An 18,622-nucleotide genomic window follows, 5' to 3' on the forward strand; every position below is an offset into this window, starting at 1 on the left:
TCAGAGGATCTGCTTTCAGTGTAAGGGCCACCACCTCTTTCTCCTCTTAACTTGCAGGTTTCTTTCCCTTTTAACAAAGGATCACTTCTGATTTTCTTCAGGAAACCTTCCCCTCAGGAAGTGATGTTTTCCTACTCCTACTAACCCTCCTACACTCTCCGCCTCCCTCACACTCTTAAACTGATGGTTTCTACCACATAAAGCATCCACATTCTAAAAGTGAAATGAAGGTCAGTTCAAAAGTAAAGTATGTTCTCAGCCTGTAAAGGCATTGCCCTTTGCAAGGAGTAGTAACTTTTCCCGCAAAGCTTCCATTTTATAATACCAAATACTTCAGATAACAAAGATGAATTGAATAGAAAACGTTTTTCTTTTCTCACTTTTTGACTTATATACATTCTGTCTAGTCTACAGAGTGAGAACCAAGATTTTGCTTCTAAGTTTCGTGGGAAGTGATGGGCAGTGACTAAGCTTGGGCTGCCCCCGAAGTCTCCTCCTCCCCATATCCTTATCACCAATGTTGAGATTAATTTATGCACACTTAAGTGTGCTGAGCATTAGGACAAAAGAATCCTGATCCTCTCTAAACATACAAGCAAGGTAGAAGGATACTGGTATGAACAACTAACTGGCATCTCCAGACCAGTATCTCTCAAAGTTCGTTCACACACAGCCTCCATCTGTCTCACTTTGGCATCTATTAAATGGGACTTCTTGGCTCCATCCCAGACTTCTGAACCTGAGTTTCCAGAATGGGGCCTGGGGATATGTATTTCAACAAGTTTCTAGGATGATCCTAGTGCATGCTAGTTTTAGAACCACTTTCCTAGCCTTTTAAAACCAGATCCCTATTTCCTCATGCTTTCTTTATAACCTTCTTCCACTCTTATATTTCTTTCATTATTTTTTTGACACCTGCTTTCTCTCAGCCTTTTCTAATAGCTTCTCTCTTATTGAAAGAACTACCTCCTCTCCAGCTTTTCGGAATCTCTGTCATTTGCCTTGCCTTCTTACATTTCATTAATCTGTCTACCCGTTCCTCTCTGAATGCTACTCACTACCTCTCCTGTGATGATATTGTGACTGAATGCTTTCATAAATCCTCCACGCAGTATCTCCAAAACACATTGTTCTGATCTACTAGATGTAGTCGTGTATTACTTTCCATTGCAGCCAAGTTTCCGGAGAAAGTTCCTGCTGCAGCAGATTTGGGGCTTGCACCCAGGAGAGGCCTGGCTGAGTGCTGAGCTCTGTGGGAACTAACCACCTTGCCCAAGCCTCTTGCTGGAGGAGACAAGGCCTGTCTTGTGTGCAAGTTCTCTCCCGAGCAGTCACTAGACCCTCAGGTATATGTCCAGGCTTCCCTGCTTCTCTCTCTCATCACTGAGAGATGAGGCAAAAAAGTCCCTGCTACTCTCCTACAAACAGAGAAAAACAGGGCGTCTGTCCCTGGCTCTCATCACATTTTCTGCATCCAGCTGCTTTATGTTTCTCTCCTCCCAACAAGCCTTTTACCCCAATGAACCAAACACTACTTTAAAGTGCACCTTGCAGGTCATACTTAAACTAATAAATTACCTCCCTTTTCATTTCTTCTTTCTTTGGTCTTTTATTACTGCTTGTCAGTCACTTCCTTTCCACTAAATCACTTCATCTTTTACTCCATTTTTATCTTCCTCTTATTCTCAGATTTTATTACCTTACCTCAACCTTTTTTTTTCCTTCCCCACCTATAATTGACAGCCATCAATCCTCAAGTTACACACCAGTGTTTTCAATCTTTTGTGCATCAGAATCACCTGAGGGGTATTTTAATAATACAGTGGCTTGGGCATTAACTCCCAGGCACTGTTGTTTGTATGAAGCTTCCCAGGCCTGTTGTATGTACAGCCAGGGCAATGAACAACTTATTTACACTTTCTGTTATTGTTCACCAGTATCAATTCTCAACATTGCCAAAGTATCTAGTATTTGCAAAATGCCACAGAATCTCTTAATTGGTTACTTCTTACAACCCCGAGGAAACTTCTCTTCGGATGACCCTTACGTTACTGCTGACAAAGCTGAGGTGTGGAGAAGGGATATGGCTTACCAAGCCATCCCGGAAACAAAATTAAGATACTTCAAGGAACTTCTGATCTCACCTGGTTCAAAGTTACTTCTTTGCTCTTTTCAGTGACTCTAAACTCTTTGTTCCAAGATAGCAGTTCTCACTCATGCAGGCCACTTTCTCAGAGCCTTTCTAATGCCTTGACCACACAGATAACCCTCTGATCTAAACAGCTTCAGGGATAGCTTAGCAGTCTTCTGCCAGTCCTGGCAAACAGGAAGAAAACATAGAAGGAAGCCTCCCAAAACCTTATTTTCAGGACTCTTGCTTTCTCATTCATTCATGTGGCTCCAATTCACATTCTTCAACAGGACACATCTTCTCATTACTTCTTTTCATCCCAAGAGCTTGAGGGCTACAAAATCCTGCTTTGATAAACTCTGCATTCATCTTCTCTGAGTCCTTGGGCAGGGATAAGTGCACATATTTTAAAAACTGTCTGGATGGCTAAATTATAGCACTATTTCCCTGGAAGAGGGCTGTTCAGATACTAAAACCCTCTGTATATCCAGCACGATAATCTCTCTCAATTCCCCACAAAAGGTAGTTTTGCTTTGCTCATTAAAATGACTTGTTTTTGGTTTCTGAGGAGCATAATTTTTTAGGGAAAAACCCTCTTCAAGTGCTGAAGCCCCAGTTAAGCACAATTAATCAAACACTAATGCTTTTAAACACCCATACCCCTTTTTCTAATTGAGAAATAAAGCTGTTTGGGCAAGTTTATAGGGTGACCTTGATTGAATTAAAGGTCAGGGATGGAACAGACTTCAAACTCATACTCAACGATGTCAAAGAAATGACTTCCCTCCAATTAAGCAGGAATTAGCATGAAATATTTTATTTCTGAAATGTTAAAAGAATTCCTCTGAGAAAGCAGCCCTCTTGTTACTAGCTTTTTATTGAACACGAGAGAGGTGCTATGGATGGTTTTATATGAAGTGCTTTGTTAACATGGTGCTGATGATCTGGCATCAATTATAATATTCCTTAGGGGCTTCAATGTTCTAGAGAAGGGAAAAAAAGTCCTATTTCAAATTTAATTTCTATTGCAAAAACCAAGGATCTAACAACTTTCCATTACTATAACTTAAAAAAATCAAGATATATTTTCTTTCCATTTGCAATAGTTTCATCATACTTCAAGAAGAAAAAGTTTCAAGTGTTATCTTACTGATTTCTTCCTTGTTCTTCCCTTTAGCTCCATCCTTTACCTTGCCATAGTCCCTCATCTTTTAATGACCTGAAAGAACATGTCATTTTTTCTGCTCTAAAGTGTAAAATATAGTCTCTGATATGTAATTATGGATGCAGGATTCCACAGAGGAGTGACGAAAGACGGGACTCATGGTGCCTTGGGGACTGCTGGTGTTTCTGAGGAGCAGACCAGAGAGAAACTCCGTGTGCCGCTCAGCCTCTCACATCTCTGCTATTGCCAACCTTAGAGAGCCATGCAGGCATGGACTGTATATCAGGAGGCCGGGGGTATTAGGGAAAGAGAGTTGAGGCTTTAATTACACCTCAGGATCCTCATCTGAAAAACAGTCAGTACTGTAACAATGAAATAAATAATGTTTTGTGCTTTTTTTCTTTTTCTGGTCTAAATTGAAAAAATATACTTCAATAGATTAAAAATTCATTCTTCCTAGTTTTAATTTCATATCTATTCATTGAACAAATTCTTACTCACCTACTGTGTAAAATGCAATCTACTGGCCATTCGGAGAGCAAAAGAACCTGAACTACTCTTTGAGGAGCTTATGGGGTAGAAGATCCTCCCATGTCAGCATGTTTTCACCCTTATTTGCTTAAAATAAACTAAGAAACAGACAAAACCTCTGATGAACAGGTTTATAGAACTTCTCAGATATTCTCAGCTCTCAGTTCTTTATGGTAGACTTTATCTGCCAGTCTTCCTGAGACTTCTGAGAGTACAGAGAGCAGGTACTATATGGAACAATTACCCGATGCTATTCCAGAACAAGAACTTTGATGATAGGCTACTAGGATTTTTCAAAGTAGATAAGCAACATTCTCATATCAAAGACTGAGTTTTAATTAGTCTTAGAAGACTTTACTTGCTAATTTTTTGCTTCATCTGGCACTGCAAGTAAAATGAAATCGTTGGCTCATATACATCATGAGAATTCACTGAATATTTGTTGTTTTAGTTTTATCACTGCTTTGTATTATAGCATTGCTTAAGACAACTCATGGACGCAAAGAGCTAAAGACAGAGAAATGAATGACTTTAGGATGCTCCCATTATGTAAAGTGCACTAGGAAAGTCTAGGGTAGCAGACAGAGATATTTCTTAAACAACTAACTGGTAAATAACTAAAGAAAGAATGAAATATCCTATCTCCCAAAGATTTGTCAAATATGTGTTGTCATTTAAGTTGTGCCTAAAACTTGTAATTACAAAAATTACCCAATGTAAACATGCAGAATGTACTCAACATTACAACTAATTATTGTTGGGGGTTAAAAAAAAAAACCACATTTTTCTCATTAATTTAGAACATGGGTCAGAGAGGCAGAGGACATATTATTGTACTTCTGAGGTCTCTTCCAGACCAAAACTTCCCTAGGTCTGTGCATCTCAATAAGATTGATTTTATTGTAGGTCCTCCCCCACAGACTTTTATTTTAAAGATTTATTGTGAGGTACATCTCCTGAAGAAAAGGCACAGGAAGCAGGAAGAGCACTTCAATAAGTCTTGAAGTTAGATGGAGAGTCAATAAAGTGGTAATGGGCACGTAAGCTCCCTGGGGCCCTGGGGATGCAGAGGAAACAGGGGATGAGGTGGGAAATCAAAAGGCTAATACTGTAGCTCATGTCATTTCATATCAACCATCAAGTCTATGCCTATGTTTTGAGAAATGTCCTTATTTTTTGTACCGTTTTGGAGAGTTAGGCAACGGAAAACATGGGTTGTGATACTGTGTGGCTACCAAAGGAGAGCATTTCTTCTTCTTGACTCATGCCATAGAGCAGATTGTTTTTCAGGAAATACATATCACTTGACTAGAAGAGAGATTGTTCCAATTTCCTGAATATTTTTAAAAGTTGGTATTCCTATTGGAATTAACTTACTTAACAACAGTTTCTGGATATACAGCCTGTGTTGAAGCCGATCTCTAGTTAGCAGAAAATACAGAAAATAATGGGAAGACTAAGCAGAATCCCTAATCAACTTTGTCTGGCTTAATATTCTAAGGTAATAAACATCCCCAGTATATTTTTTTGCCTCCAGTGGCATTCAAAATCCTTGGTTGATTTTATTTGGCTACTGACACTTAAAACATTTCAGGAATATTCTGGAGCTTTTTTTCCCTCCATAAAATTTGGTTGTACCATAGAAAAGTCATTAGCCTGGAAAAAAAGGAAACTGGTATTGACTTCTAGACTTTCCACTTACTATCTTGGTCAAGTAATATAACTTCTCAACATGGAATTGCATATTTCTATTTGTGTAAAAAAGGAGGGGTCATACAAGATGATTTCTAAAGGTCTCTTCTACATTTGAAGGGGCTCATCATTACCAATCTCTTTGTAGGTAAGACCTCAACATGTCTGCCTGGTTTAGAACTTGAATTGTTTCTTAGATCCTAAATTAAACAGATATGCAAATATGATCAGCTGTTGAAATAGGAAATGGTTAAGACAGTGTGGTCTGGGAAGGTAAGCATATTTATGGCAAATTAAATGTGGAAATTCCCTAGTTTAAAGCAAAAGAAGGCAATTCAGTGAATGTCCATCTGATACTAGATACTATTTATCACTATTTTTGACCTTCCTGAATGATTGAAAATGGCCAGGTGGTATTCACCTATCAATATGAATTTTACCAGATTCTCTTAATTTTAAAATTAATATATGTGGTAGCTTATTAAAATAATACATGTACATATTGTGGAAAAATGTTTTTAATTTTATTTTTTATCCTCACTAGAGGACATTTTTTCATTGCTTTTAGACAGAGAGGCAGGGAGGGAAGAAGGAAGAGAGAGAAGTATCCATGTGAGAGGGAAGCATAGTCGTTTCCTGTATGCGCTGGAACTGGAGATTGTATGCACCCAGACTGGGGATCGAGTCCACAACCCAGGTACATGTCCTGACTGGGAATTGAACCCACAACATTTTGGTTACAAGACGATGCTCCAACCAACTAAGCCAGGGCCATATTGAGGAAAATTTTTTGAGATACACAAAGAAGAAAACAATATCATCATTTATCACACCATCTAGAAACAATCACTCAGAATGTTTAGACCTACATGCTAACATACAAATTGTTAAGTCCAATATACACACACACACACAATTGGAATGACCTATATATATTATTTTGTGACTGCTTTTACTATATGAGCAGAAATATCTGAAATGGAGTCAATAATGTCAAGGAGTCCTAAGGTGGAGCCAGGAGGCCACTGGGGAAGTTGGTCGTATGTACATCCATATCTGGATGGCACATGAACTCTTAGGCTGTGCCAACCACGAACAGATTACATCTGTTGCCATTCTCAGAGTGAGGCTTATTTCTGTGAACTCCAACCTAGCAAACAGCATAATAAACTATCCTATATAGACTAATGCTAGTTTTTTTTTTTGTCTATGCCAATCGTAATTCTTTCAAATCAATTAGGTAAGCCTGCGGGTTTTGCCTTTATAAACATTGTGTTTTTCCTCCCTCCTCAGATCACATTTCAGATTCCTCCTGAATATGTGTTTCCCAATTTGAATCCTAAACAGCCCAAATAAACTTCTGGTTTTCTTTGCAGAACCTTCTCTCATGCCATTATACAGTCTTCTAAAACATCATTTATGTCAAGGCTATGTATAGATACATGATTAATTAACCAGTACCCTAGTGTTAGATATTTATGTGTTTCTACAATAATTCTGACAACTGAAAAATTAGGTAACTGTGTCAAGTGGCAATAACCCATATGGTCCAAGTGAAAAGCAAAGGCCTTTGGGACATAGCAGCTCTAGAAGTTATGGTGAGTTCATTCAAGAACCTGCCACACCCTGCCTGAACCACTCTAATATAGACTCTGCCTTGCAACTTCTGCTCCAGAAATGTTACTCCCTACTTCTCTGCTAGTATGTGGAGTCCAATAAAATCTCCCCTCTCTAGCTTTTACACAGAAGGCTTCACATATTGTGCCCTAGAACTGAGGAGAAGAGCTGCTGTGTACTTAGTCCCTCTCTGGTATCAAAAACATTCACCAAGTAAAAGAGAGGAGTCTCTAAGCCATTTAGATATGGGAGGGCTTATATAATAATAATTTTTAATTGCTACAAACTTTAATGTCCAGGGCTTCTAAGTATAGTAAATCCTCACTTAACACAGTCAATATGTTCTTAAAAATTGTGACTTTAGGTGAAACAACATACGACAAAACCAATTTTAACACAGGCTAATTGATATAAACAGGAGTTAAGTCCCTGTAGCATGTTTCTGGTCACAAAAACATCACCAAACTTCTAAATAAAGAGCCAAAACACCTTAATATTAAACATTGGAATAAATGTGAGCTATATATACATTTAAGAAAGGTTAATAAAAACAAGTAAGGTCATTATTTCCAAACTGCTTGTTCCAGTTAAGGGTTGAGGTGGCCAGACCAGCAGCTCAGGGCACAAGGTGGGAACTAACCCTGGACAGGACGGAACACGACAGGACACCATTCCATCACCGGGTGCACTCACAACCCACACTCACCCAGACTGGGGCAATTTAGACACTTAACCAATTCACTTCACCTGCATATCTTTTGGACATGGAAGGAAACCAGAGTATTCAGGGAAACCCATGCAGATATGGGAAAACGTGCAAACTCCACACAGGCAGTGACCCTGGCCAGGACTTTTTTTTCCTTCTCATCAAACATTATAACAAAATGACATTGAACAAAATGATGTTATATGAGGACCTGCTGTATAAGTATCATATATAGTAACAGGTGGAATTTCCAGGAAAGAGAAGAAAGTAATTACTTCTTTCAATTATTTTTTTCATGAATTATGTGGCACTGAATGTGTATGGCTAACTGGAATTCTATAAGACATTATTTTGTCCTCACTTTCTGTGTTCATACGGTAGGTCTAGCCTCTTTGATTAATGAAGCCTATGAGCAACAGTGTTAGGAGTCAAGATATAATAGCTGGATGTCACCAACCGCGTTTTGATGAATAATGCAGTATGAAAGCAGAGGAGAATTAGGACAATGATGTTCATAAACAGTAAGTACATCATCGTGCTAAGATGATGGTCACAGCATATGTTTTAATATGGTCTGGTATTGATTCTTTCGGCCAATGTTCCACTTAAACTGTGTTAGAGTCACACTTTAAGTTTTAGATAGAGAGGTATAGAAGAAAATCAATAGATACTATCTTTTCCCTACTGACCAGCTACATATCTATAGTTTCTCTTCCACACTCACAATTAAGGAGCCTAAAAGCTGCTTTTGGATGAACTGGTTCAGTTATGAGGCTTTTAATAATCTCAGGTACCCACGTTGAGCACCTCAAAGATTATAGCGTCAATTGTCAAAGCTTCCTGTGAAAGAGCCCATGACCCAGAAAGAATGCACCCAATTTGCTCTAATTTTCTATTTCATTAACATATAAAAAAGAAGCTTTAAAAAATTCATGTGTTACGCAAGATCTATCTGAAAACAAAAGCACATAGAATTATCATGTCTGAGCTTTAAAAAAGAGAGAAAAATGCTTAGTTAAGCAAAGGAAAAAAATTAGAAATGACACAATCTTTTGTAGTGTTGTAACTAACACAGTTTTATTTTCTTCTTTATTATTCATTATTAGATCTTCCAAAATGACCAGGTATTATTTTTCTGTGAAAGGCAGGTGTTATGTTTAAAATGTGACAGCTGCCAGAGGGCAATGAACTGATCTACTACAAGTGTTTTCTTTCTATAAGCACCAATAGAACCACAGGTGAGCACTTGACAAATTGTGTCAATGTTGATAAAGGATAATTCGTATTTCACAGTCAGAAATTCTTACTTATTACGTACAAACTAAAAGGAAAAATTAGGAGTAAATGCTACTAAGAAATTCTTTCCTACATTTAGGAAAGAAAAAAAAAAACTTAACTTACTCTAATTCTGTTATCTAAATTACCTCAAAAATATTCTGATTTTTTCCAGAAGTTATGCAAACCACACTTAAACCTAACAGCACTGTGTTAATTTTGTTCAAATACAAGCTGAAGACATATTTTAACATCCTGTCAGAATGAGATGCTAAGAGTGTCAATAAAATGACACTAAAATGAATGTAAATTTAGATTGTTGTTACAAGTGGCTGCCTGGCTCTGGGAAGATGTTAGGTTGCTATAGTATTTTCCATAGCAACTTTGCATCTTATTACATAAATATTCCTCAATGTCCTTAAAGCCTGCTAAGAAAACAGGATTACATCTACTCTCCTATAACTGTATAATGATCTGCATCAACCCTCATCAGAATGAAATGCCCAGAAAACATAATCAACTGTAATCTAGATAATGGTGTTCCTGGCAGTTGAGGGAATCCAAGCACCTGTGGCTGTGCACAGGCAGCTCTGCACAGGCAGCTGTGCTAGAACCCTGTGCTACTCATTGGTCACCCTTCTACACTCTTCCAGGTCAAGGTTTGTGCAGTTCTTTCTGAACATTGGCTGTTAACTTCCTTTGTCTGTGGATTCCCCTCACCAGGCTCTAGGACCTCAGGTTACTAGGCAAGGAGCCAGCGCTTAACAGAGCTGGAGTCTGCTCTGCAAATGCGGGTAGAAGGATTTGCTAGACTATTAGGAAACCATTCAGAGAGCCCATCTAGCTCCAAGCCAGATCGACCAGGTGTGGGTTGTTGGAGACCCTCACCGAGGGCTCACCTGGTTTTGTGGCGGTGCAGCACAGTTGAGCGGTTAAGAGTATTGGGGAAAATCCGTGCTTTCCTAGACACAATGCGATTCAGCAGCACAAATCAATTTTACATAAAACACATGATTATGGCAAATCTGTGTATGGATGAGAGAGTTGTCAGGAATAAGGCACTGTCAGGTGTTACATAAAAGTAAGATTATAAGGGCTCTAAGCTTAAAAACAGTTTAGGCTCCAAATATGAATTTACAAAACAGATAAACAGTTACAAAAGAATCCTGCACCACAGGATCAGTTTAATAGCATCTGTCTCTTATATTTAAAAGGTAAAGTAATTACAAAAAGATGATTTTATACTTTTCAGAAACATGTCCATTATGTAAAGGGAACTGTAACTGTATATAAAATCAGGGGACTGAAAAAAATCTACCCAAAATAAACATATATTTGAATTCTTTAGCAAAATTAGCAAAAAAAAAAAAGAGAAAGGAAAAAGAAACAGAAACAGAAAACGCATTGGCTCCTTGTAAATGAAGCTCTATTTCAAGAATTTACGAATGAAGCAGGCTACTCAGCCCACCTTGGAAGATTTATTTCATCTAAGCCATATTAGTTTTAATGAATCACATTTTCTTGTTAGGCATTTGGGTTCTCAGAAGATATTCTTTTGTAGTTGAAAAAAAACACAAACAAACAAGACATGTCTTTAACTTGGTTGTCACTGGTAGACACACACCACTGCCGAATTTCTCCTTTAGGCTGGCGTTACATCTGAAAACAAAAGTCTACAAAGGGCTTATGCTTTCCAGCTTCCTCTCACCACTGCCTGCCTGCCTGGGGCAGAGGGGCTCTGCTGGTGCTGGAAGCTCCACCCCTGTGGCAAGAGGCCGCAGACTGAGCCATCTCCCTTTCCAAGTCTGAATGCTCTTTCCCCTCTGCCCAGTTCTGAACAACTCTGGAATAAGCCTGCTAGATCACATTCATTCAGTAGGAAGTTTCTACCAATCTTGAGTGATACAGCCCCCTTTAGTTGTCCCCGGCTGTGGGCTGGAGGACCCTGGGCTCACGTCCACGGGCCCTGTCCTGTGCCCAGTCTGGTGCTGTGGGTGGCAGTGAGCCTCTTAGGCTCCACCTAATTGTAACCTTCTCATTGGGTATCCTTTGTCTTTCAAAAGCACTCCCATTCAGGAAACAAATTAAATCAGAAAAACAGGCAGTCTTGGTATTCAAAAACATCAAAGGGATAGCCAGAGACAGCATTATTATTAACTTTGTAACCGAAAGCTTCCAGCTACATATGAAATAAAACTATTCAGACAGACTGAATACTGCTAATTCCAACTGAACTAAATTATGAGCCCTGAATTTGACTCAGTTGGCTCAAAGATTTGGTGAATCTTTCCATGTGATTTCTTATTGAAAAATTTTTTTTAAAAGTACCTGTGTTATGGTGAGTTTCCATGGAAAATTTACTACCCAGAAAACACTCTTCATAATTAAGAGTATTTGCTCCCTTAAAGAACTCAGAGTTTAAATTGGGTGTAATTAAAATCCAAGAATATTTGTGCATTATGGAATGGTTTAAGGGTTGTCTCTTAAGCAAGGGATATATTAGTTTTACTCTTCTAAAATTTATGTTCAATGTACAATCTATAGTCACTAAATATTGGATTATGTATATACAGTGGGTAGTGATGTTTGTTTTGGTTTATACTGAATTTAAATTAATGGCTTTAGAACATATTTGGCATTAGGCATTGCATTTTTATTAACTTAAAATGTTTCTTTCTTCTCTTCTAAAAGCATGGTATACCCATGAGGGCACGGGAGACTGTTGTCTAACCCTCTCCATATCCTCCGGTTAGTTCACAGTGCCTTTAACACAAGATGGTGCTTGAAAAATATTTGGTAATAATTATAACAATGCTGAGTTTCAAATTTCTGGGATGTAGCCTATTGATCACATGACACTGAATTTTGTATGTTTAAAAGTTCAGACCATTTGGGGGAAATGAATTAAAATTTAATTAGAACAAATGTTCTTAGGGTTACTATCTTCCTGTCAATTTCCGGAACAAAGGCAAGAAAACAAAGACCAGAAGACAGGAATATGCAACTGAAGTCAACAAACTTTAGTTGAGCACTTATTGTTGAAAAGCCACTGAAGTCAACAAACTTTAGTTGAGCACTTATTGTTGAAAAGCCTAGGGCCAGATGCTGGAGGATGACTAAGATAATGGGCAGAGTTAACACTTAGTGACTACTCACTAAGTGCTCAGGATTGTGAGGAAGAGCTTTACATGCATTGATTCATTTACCTCTCACAATACTAAAATGAGTCAGGTTCTGTCATTGAGGCCTTAAAATCTAGGACAGACTTCCTCTTCTTGTCCCTTCTCTTCCTTGTGCTTTCCTGCCCTACCCCCACTGCGAACCTGGGGCTGGGAAGTGGTGAAAGAGAAAAGGGAGGAGAGAGAGGAATGAGGAGAAACACATCTGGCTTTTAACGTTTGACTTGATTCCAGGAGGAGGCAGCCTATGCAACAATAAATTTGAATTTTTATAAAAAAAATGATCTTCACAGGCTTTGGAACAGTATGCCAATCTTCTTGAATGAACGCTTCAATTAATCTGTCTTGGTTTTTAAATTTATTAACAAAACTTATTTTCATTTTCTATCAGTATCTTAGTTTTGTTCCAGCAAACTCCTTTCCCCTTTAAGATTCAGCTGATGAGGAACAGTGAACAGGTTGCCCAGAATTATACTGTGGTTATAGCAGTACTGGGGAACTCTAGGCCAGGACACACTGTAAATTATTATGTGTGGTGGAAAGCAAAAGTACAATGAGACATTCTTCACAACCAGAAGATCAGAGATATTTTGAACAACTTTGATTTTTTAAAAAGAATTAAACCCAAGATATCATGTAAGTCCTTACCTAATAAATACATTGTGCCTCCTCTAAAAACCAATTATCTCAGAAATAAAACTGTGCATGTTAGTTTTGTCCTAGGGGACTAATGAAGACGAAAGTCAACACTGGTGAATCAAACTCAAGCGTGCTGCCGGAGCGGCCTCCCCACAGTCCCTGCACAGGTGAGAGGCCCTGAGAAGGATGTTCCCCCCAGAATTTCCAGGAATGCTTGGGTCAACTACTGCTCAGGGGTTCAACGCAAAATCTCACTGTTTCAGCAGAAAGGACAAGAGCAAAGGATTCTTTAAAAATAGAGAGTTTTACTTCTATTTCAGCACTTAGCAATTCCCCTGTCAGTAAATTAGAGGAGCTACGTGTTGAGAGGCCTGCTCACAGGTGCCTGACAGATGCAAATTTGTGCCTAAAGTTACTGCTGTGTCACCTAAAGAGAGAGCACTGAAAGGAGTGTTTCCCCTCAGGTTATGGGGCTTGTCCCTCCACCCCCACTTCCAGCAGCCAATCTGTCTCAGGCTTGGTCAAGAGACCTGAAGGAAATACTTGCTCTCAGCCTGTGTCCCCAACATGCAGGCAGAAAGAAAAATAGTTGCTGCCTTTCAGCGGGATCTCCAGGGTCCAGTGGAATAAGAAAGGTTAGTCGCTTTCCTTTCCCACTAATCAGTCCTGAGCTTTCCTCATAAACCACATGCCACATTCTTTGGTCCATCTCATTTTGAAAAGCACGAAAAAGACTTTGAACTCCTGGGGGCTTGGCATTTGAACTCCAGTTCTTTCATCTTTTCCCTCAGCCATCAGTACAGAACATGCACTGTGTTGTGCTCATTAATTCTACTGACCAAGTAACAAGCCTGGTGAAAGCTGCTAAAAGTTCAGGTCCCACTTCAGGCTCTTCCATACGCCTGGGGAAAATGAAGGCTCTTCAGTCAAACTTGCCAAGAGGACCTTGGGGTCCCTGAGAGGGGAGAGGTTCTTAGCCCCTCTCTGGCTTCTCTGCAGCAGAGATCAGGGGCAAACCCTGCATGTACATGCTTGCTGCCATTGTCAGTAAGATCCCCTTTGGGAGCCAACTGTTCTGTGTTATTATTCTGGCCCTATCCTAAGGAGGCTATGAAATTAACATATTTCTTACTTGGGAAGTTGATAGGTTGTTTAAAAAATAGTCATCCCTTCCCTTGCCAAAAAAAAAAAAAAAAAAAAAAGCCACAGGCTCAAATAAAAATGTCCGATTAACTCAATTCTTTTCTCCCACACCTACCGTATTAAGTATGTTAAGGATACAAGTTTCATGCAAACCTGTTCCTCATTTAGTAACTTCAAAAATGATGAAAGTTTTTGATAAAATAATATTTTTATGGGACGATTTCATTGAATATGAAAATCACGCTAACACTTGCTCTTTTCTTTTAATATATGAAGCTTTGCAGAACAGAAATGCTATGAGAATGGTGGTTTCCTCAAATAAGCAAATCTCAACCCAATCATCAGGCAGCCTTGAGAAATCTGATATCATCTTAATAGGAGACGTGGTGACACATACATGCCAGGTTCACTTTCAGACAAAGGATGTATGGCTTCAAAAAATAGTGGCGTAGTGCCTTCTTTTATGCTAAGCTTCTAAAAGATTTATATGAATGAGTTTGAGGATAAAAGAAAAATTTTCTAAGGCACTGGTCCCAAACTTTACCATGTATCAGAATCCCCTGGAGAACTTACATCACAGATTGCAGGATCTCACCTCCACCTCCCCGGGAGTTTCTGATACAGTAGGTCTTGAGCAAGGCCTGAGGATGTACATTTCTAGTAAGTTCCTAGGTGATGCTGATGTTGCTGGACTAAGGACCACACTTTTGAGAACCACTGCTTCAAGGAAAGGAAGCTCCCTTCTGCCTCGATAAAGGAGGTTTGCCTACTACATTTTGTCTCTGGCATTCTCTTCTAAAGCCCCAGAGAAACAGAGAATTCTGACATTGGCAGCCTTGATGACCTGTCCTTTTTGGAATCTTCATTTTGATTTCTATGAACAAATTAGCAAAGGTCCTCGGTTTCTGGTCACCTGAAACTTTCTGTTAAAAATCTTAGGACAGGTGTGTATTTTATTCACTGGAACATATGAGGAGACAGATCAAATCTATGTCATGCCTCCAACTGTCCTTTTTGGCAACAGTGGCAATTGTGGTTCTTCCCAGGCCCTACAGACAACACTCTTTGCCTTGGACAAGTAGCCTCTCTTGGTGTCTCCTATGGGTGAGTGAGCATTTCCCTGGCCTGCTTTCACAATACCAAGGGGTTTACATATACATAATTCAAGGACAGAGTTTTAAATCAGCATCTCAGATAAGACAGAGCACCAGAACCAAGGTTCATTCTGAGCTTCTCTGCTTTTTACAACTCAAGAGTGATGCCCCTTTCTTGTTACAAAATGGGCCAACCATTTGATTACAGGTGAGGTGAACTAAAGTTTATTAGAAAGAAGTCTAATTCTCCAGCATGCCGGCTCAGAGGCTAGAAAGCTTTTTTAGGGATTAAACAATTTGCATGTTAGAAGTACACTGACTAAAACTAGATTTCATCTATATTTCAGCATCAGTGGTGGCTACCATATTCTGGAAAATAATTTTTATGGGAACAGGCAAATATCCCTAAAAAAAGAGTAATGGCCCAGACCTATGTATAAAGAAACAGCTGGAACAATTTGAATTACTATGTTCCAAAGAAGGAATTTAAAGTTCTATTTATAAAAGGCAGAGTCACTCCGAGATGAAAGTTTAGTATAACTCAAATAAATATGAGTTATGTGGTCATTTCCCAACATATACACCACCTCTGGGATTAGGAAGATCATTATAATACCTCATGAGTATGTGGCAGTTATCAGCATTACCTGATTCATCAACTCTCATTTTTTTAGTGGGGCTGTCACAGTTCTCATCATCTGACATTTCCATTTCTTCTTCACGGCGGATGCCCATGAGTTGCTCACTCTGAGCGTTCCGGAGCTCCTGAAAGTTAAAATTACATGAATGTCAGTCACTTTTCCTCATGGTCTTTTAGTGTATTATGGCTGACGAATGAGCACTTAGAATCTGCAGTTTTCCCCTCCCAAAGATTGCCCCACCTAATCTAGGACTAAGTTCTGTGGGGTACAGGAGGCAGGGAGGGGTTGGGGGTGGAAAGACAGGAATTGGTATTAGCCTTGGGATAAATTTCTGCTTATTAATGATTAGTCAAGGGCTCTTCAGCAAATTATTCAATCTCTTGAGTATCAATTCTCACATTTGTAAAAAAGGAGATAATAACATCCACCTAGCAGGGCTGCTGTGAGGATTACGTAGAAATACCTATCACTGTGACTGGCACATAGGAGGTGCTCATAGCTAAGGATTAGGAATACAAGCAAGGAAATTTTAAAAGGCCTGGCCTGCCACTGGCCCTCTGTGTAGCTTTATAAATGTTTCTTAATCTCTCTTAGACTCAATTTACTTACTGAAATATTGTGAGGATCATAATTTTGAGAATAAGTTAATGTATTATTTAAGATACTTAGTATCATGCTAGGCCCTTGATTCTCCACATTGAAAATGCAGACCACTACTATTCTTCATGCAAAATAGTGCCCCTGCATGTGAGGATGTGTCCATATGTGATCAACACACATACACACACCACACATACACACACACCATTCAGATATCCAAGTAGTAAAGTTCAAAAAAATGTTGGAGGACAAAATAAAAAAGATGCCTTCTTTTTCTGATGTTTCACATTATTGTGTAGAGTTTATTGTTTTCTTTGTGATGGTTGTTTTAGCATCACTTTAAGATCTTGGTATCATATCCTATTAGAGTGACTGTAATCAAGGCATTTAATTTCTTGGTGCCTTTGTCAACTCACACACAAATGGCGGATAGCAGTACAATAATAAAGGCTATTTGAATGCAAGCATGCATGTGAAAACTCATAAAAAGTACAGAAGTCCAGAATACAGTTTTTACAGGTATGTCTAAAAATCAGGACATTGTAAGCATTTGTTAAATAATTATATTATTGTAAATATCAATCTACATACTATATATTTGTCAATCCTCATCCATTCTGTTCTCTTATATGTACAGTCCTCAGGAAAAAAAAGGGGGACTGCATTTTCCTCTTATTACCTCATTTAAATTGAAGTCTCTAAGTAAAAGTCAAAGAATTAAAATAGTTAAAATAATTTCACTTTATAATAAATAAAATTTTGAGTGGCAATGAAAGTAAATTACAACACTTAATGTATTAAGGGCATGACTTTAAGCTTAGTTCTAGGGTCCATTCAATCGATGTGCACATGTTAGCCTGTGTTACAGGTTCTCTCATTGTCTCTGTGTAGTGCACAGATTTTGACTGGAGTGTGATGGAAAGGCAAGTGTTTACTGCTAACAGTATTTGCATGGTCAACTCTGAACCCTGGGAATCACCACTGCAGAGGACAGGGAGAGGGGTAGGCAGAGAGGCAAGTTCCCTGGGACAGGAACACCCATCACAGGGCAGTCTTGAAAGGCCACCAGGATGATTGCTCATGCTTCCTTACATGACTGTAACACCCAGCAGAAAGCGATGCCAATTCTGCCTTAAATAACACCATTGGGTATCGGGGGGGCAGATGGCCCATATGATTAGTGGGGAAGTTTTTAGGTTGTGGACAGCTAATTTTTCTGACAAAGGGCTCAATTCCCAAAGAGGTGGCCTGAAAATACTTAAAACAAGGAAAAGTCAGGTGGAAAGAATAAATGAGGCTGAAAGAGCCTGTTGTGTAGTCCCTACAATTAATGACAAACTGTCATACAGTAGCTGTTCTTGTGGGGAAGGGCATCAGAGAGGACAAAAATGGGAAGGAAAAAAAAGCTGAGGGTGTTTCCACAGGGTGCCTCTGGTTCAACAGTAAATCACTAGTACACACTAATAAATCTGTAAAGGTGTTGCAGATAATTAACAGGTGCTGTACACAGGAACATGGAAAAAATCAAGCCAATTATCAAGCTTATATGCAACTGAGAAATCATCAACAATGTTAAATTACCAACTGGTACTTAATCAATTAAGCAACGCATAGGAGAGAAAATCAAAGGCAATTTGGAAATCCATTTCGTAGTTTACCAAAAGAGGTGGTGGGAGTGGCAGGGAGTCATAGAGACCATTTTCAGGATCACCTCTCAGGACCTCATCTACACCCACATCTACCTCTCAGCAGGGAGCAAGCAAGCAGGCTTCTTAGGAACAAAGCTGGAAGCCCTCTGCGTCCTACTCAGCAGTGGGGAGGACCGTCCCAGCACCAGCATGGGAGGCCAGCAGAAGGGGACCAGACATAGCTGGAAGTGTGACAAAAATCAATAAATGCTATTTGCTGACACTCACCTACTAATGACAGCCTTTTTATACACAGGTTTACTCAGCATCATGTCACTTACTTTTCTATTAGTACAAGCCCCCCACCCTCTAAAATGTAATTATCTTCTAGAGAGTGGGCCCCTTGTAGTACAGGCTTTTCCACTGGGTGAGTGTTCTAGGAACCCATCTGTATCAGTGTACTAACTGGCATTGTTGTGAGAGGCTGCATTTGACTTCAGTGAGTTTCTTTTTAAGACTCTTTAAAGGTGTTTACCCATTTCATGATGGGTGATTTACAGGCACACCTGCCCACATCATAC

General features: G+C 39.1%; 1 protein-coding gene across 3 annotated transcripts in view; it reads right to left on the minus strand.

Moving 5' to 3' along the window:
• ENOX1 (ecto-NOX disulfide-thiol exchanger 1) overlaps positions 1-18,622 on the minus strand; it is a 303,179-nt gene that overhangs the window by 142,765 nt on the left and 141,792 nt on the right. For all 3 annotated transcript variants that reach the window (XM_090258345.1, XM_090258343.1, XM_090258342.1), the window contains one exon: positions 15,820-15,937. In XM_090258345.1, the coding sequence (XP_090114471.1) occupies positions 15,820-15,937 (118 nt within the window). The remainder of the gene's footprint in view (positions 1-15,819; positions 15,938-18,622) is intronic.

The sequence above is a fragment of the Furipterus horrens genome, unplaced genomic scaffold (assembly GCF_987537825.1).
Source record: "Furipterus horrens unplaced genomic scaffold, mFurHor1.1.pri manual_scaffold_12, whole genome shotgun sequence".
Classification (NCBI taxonomy): Eukaryota; Metazoa; Chordata; class Mammalia; order Chiroptera; family Furipteridae; genus Furipterus; species Furipterus horrens.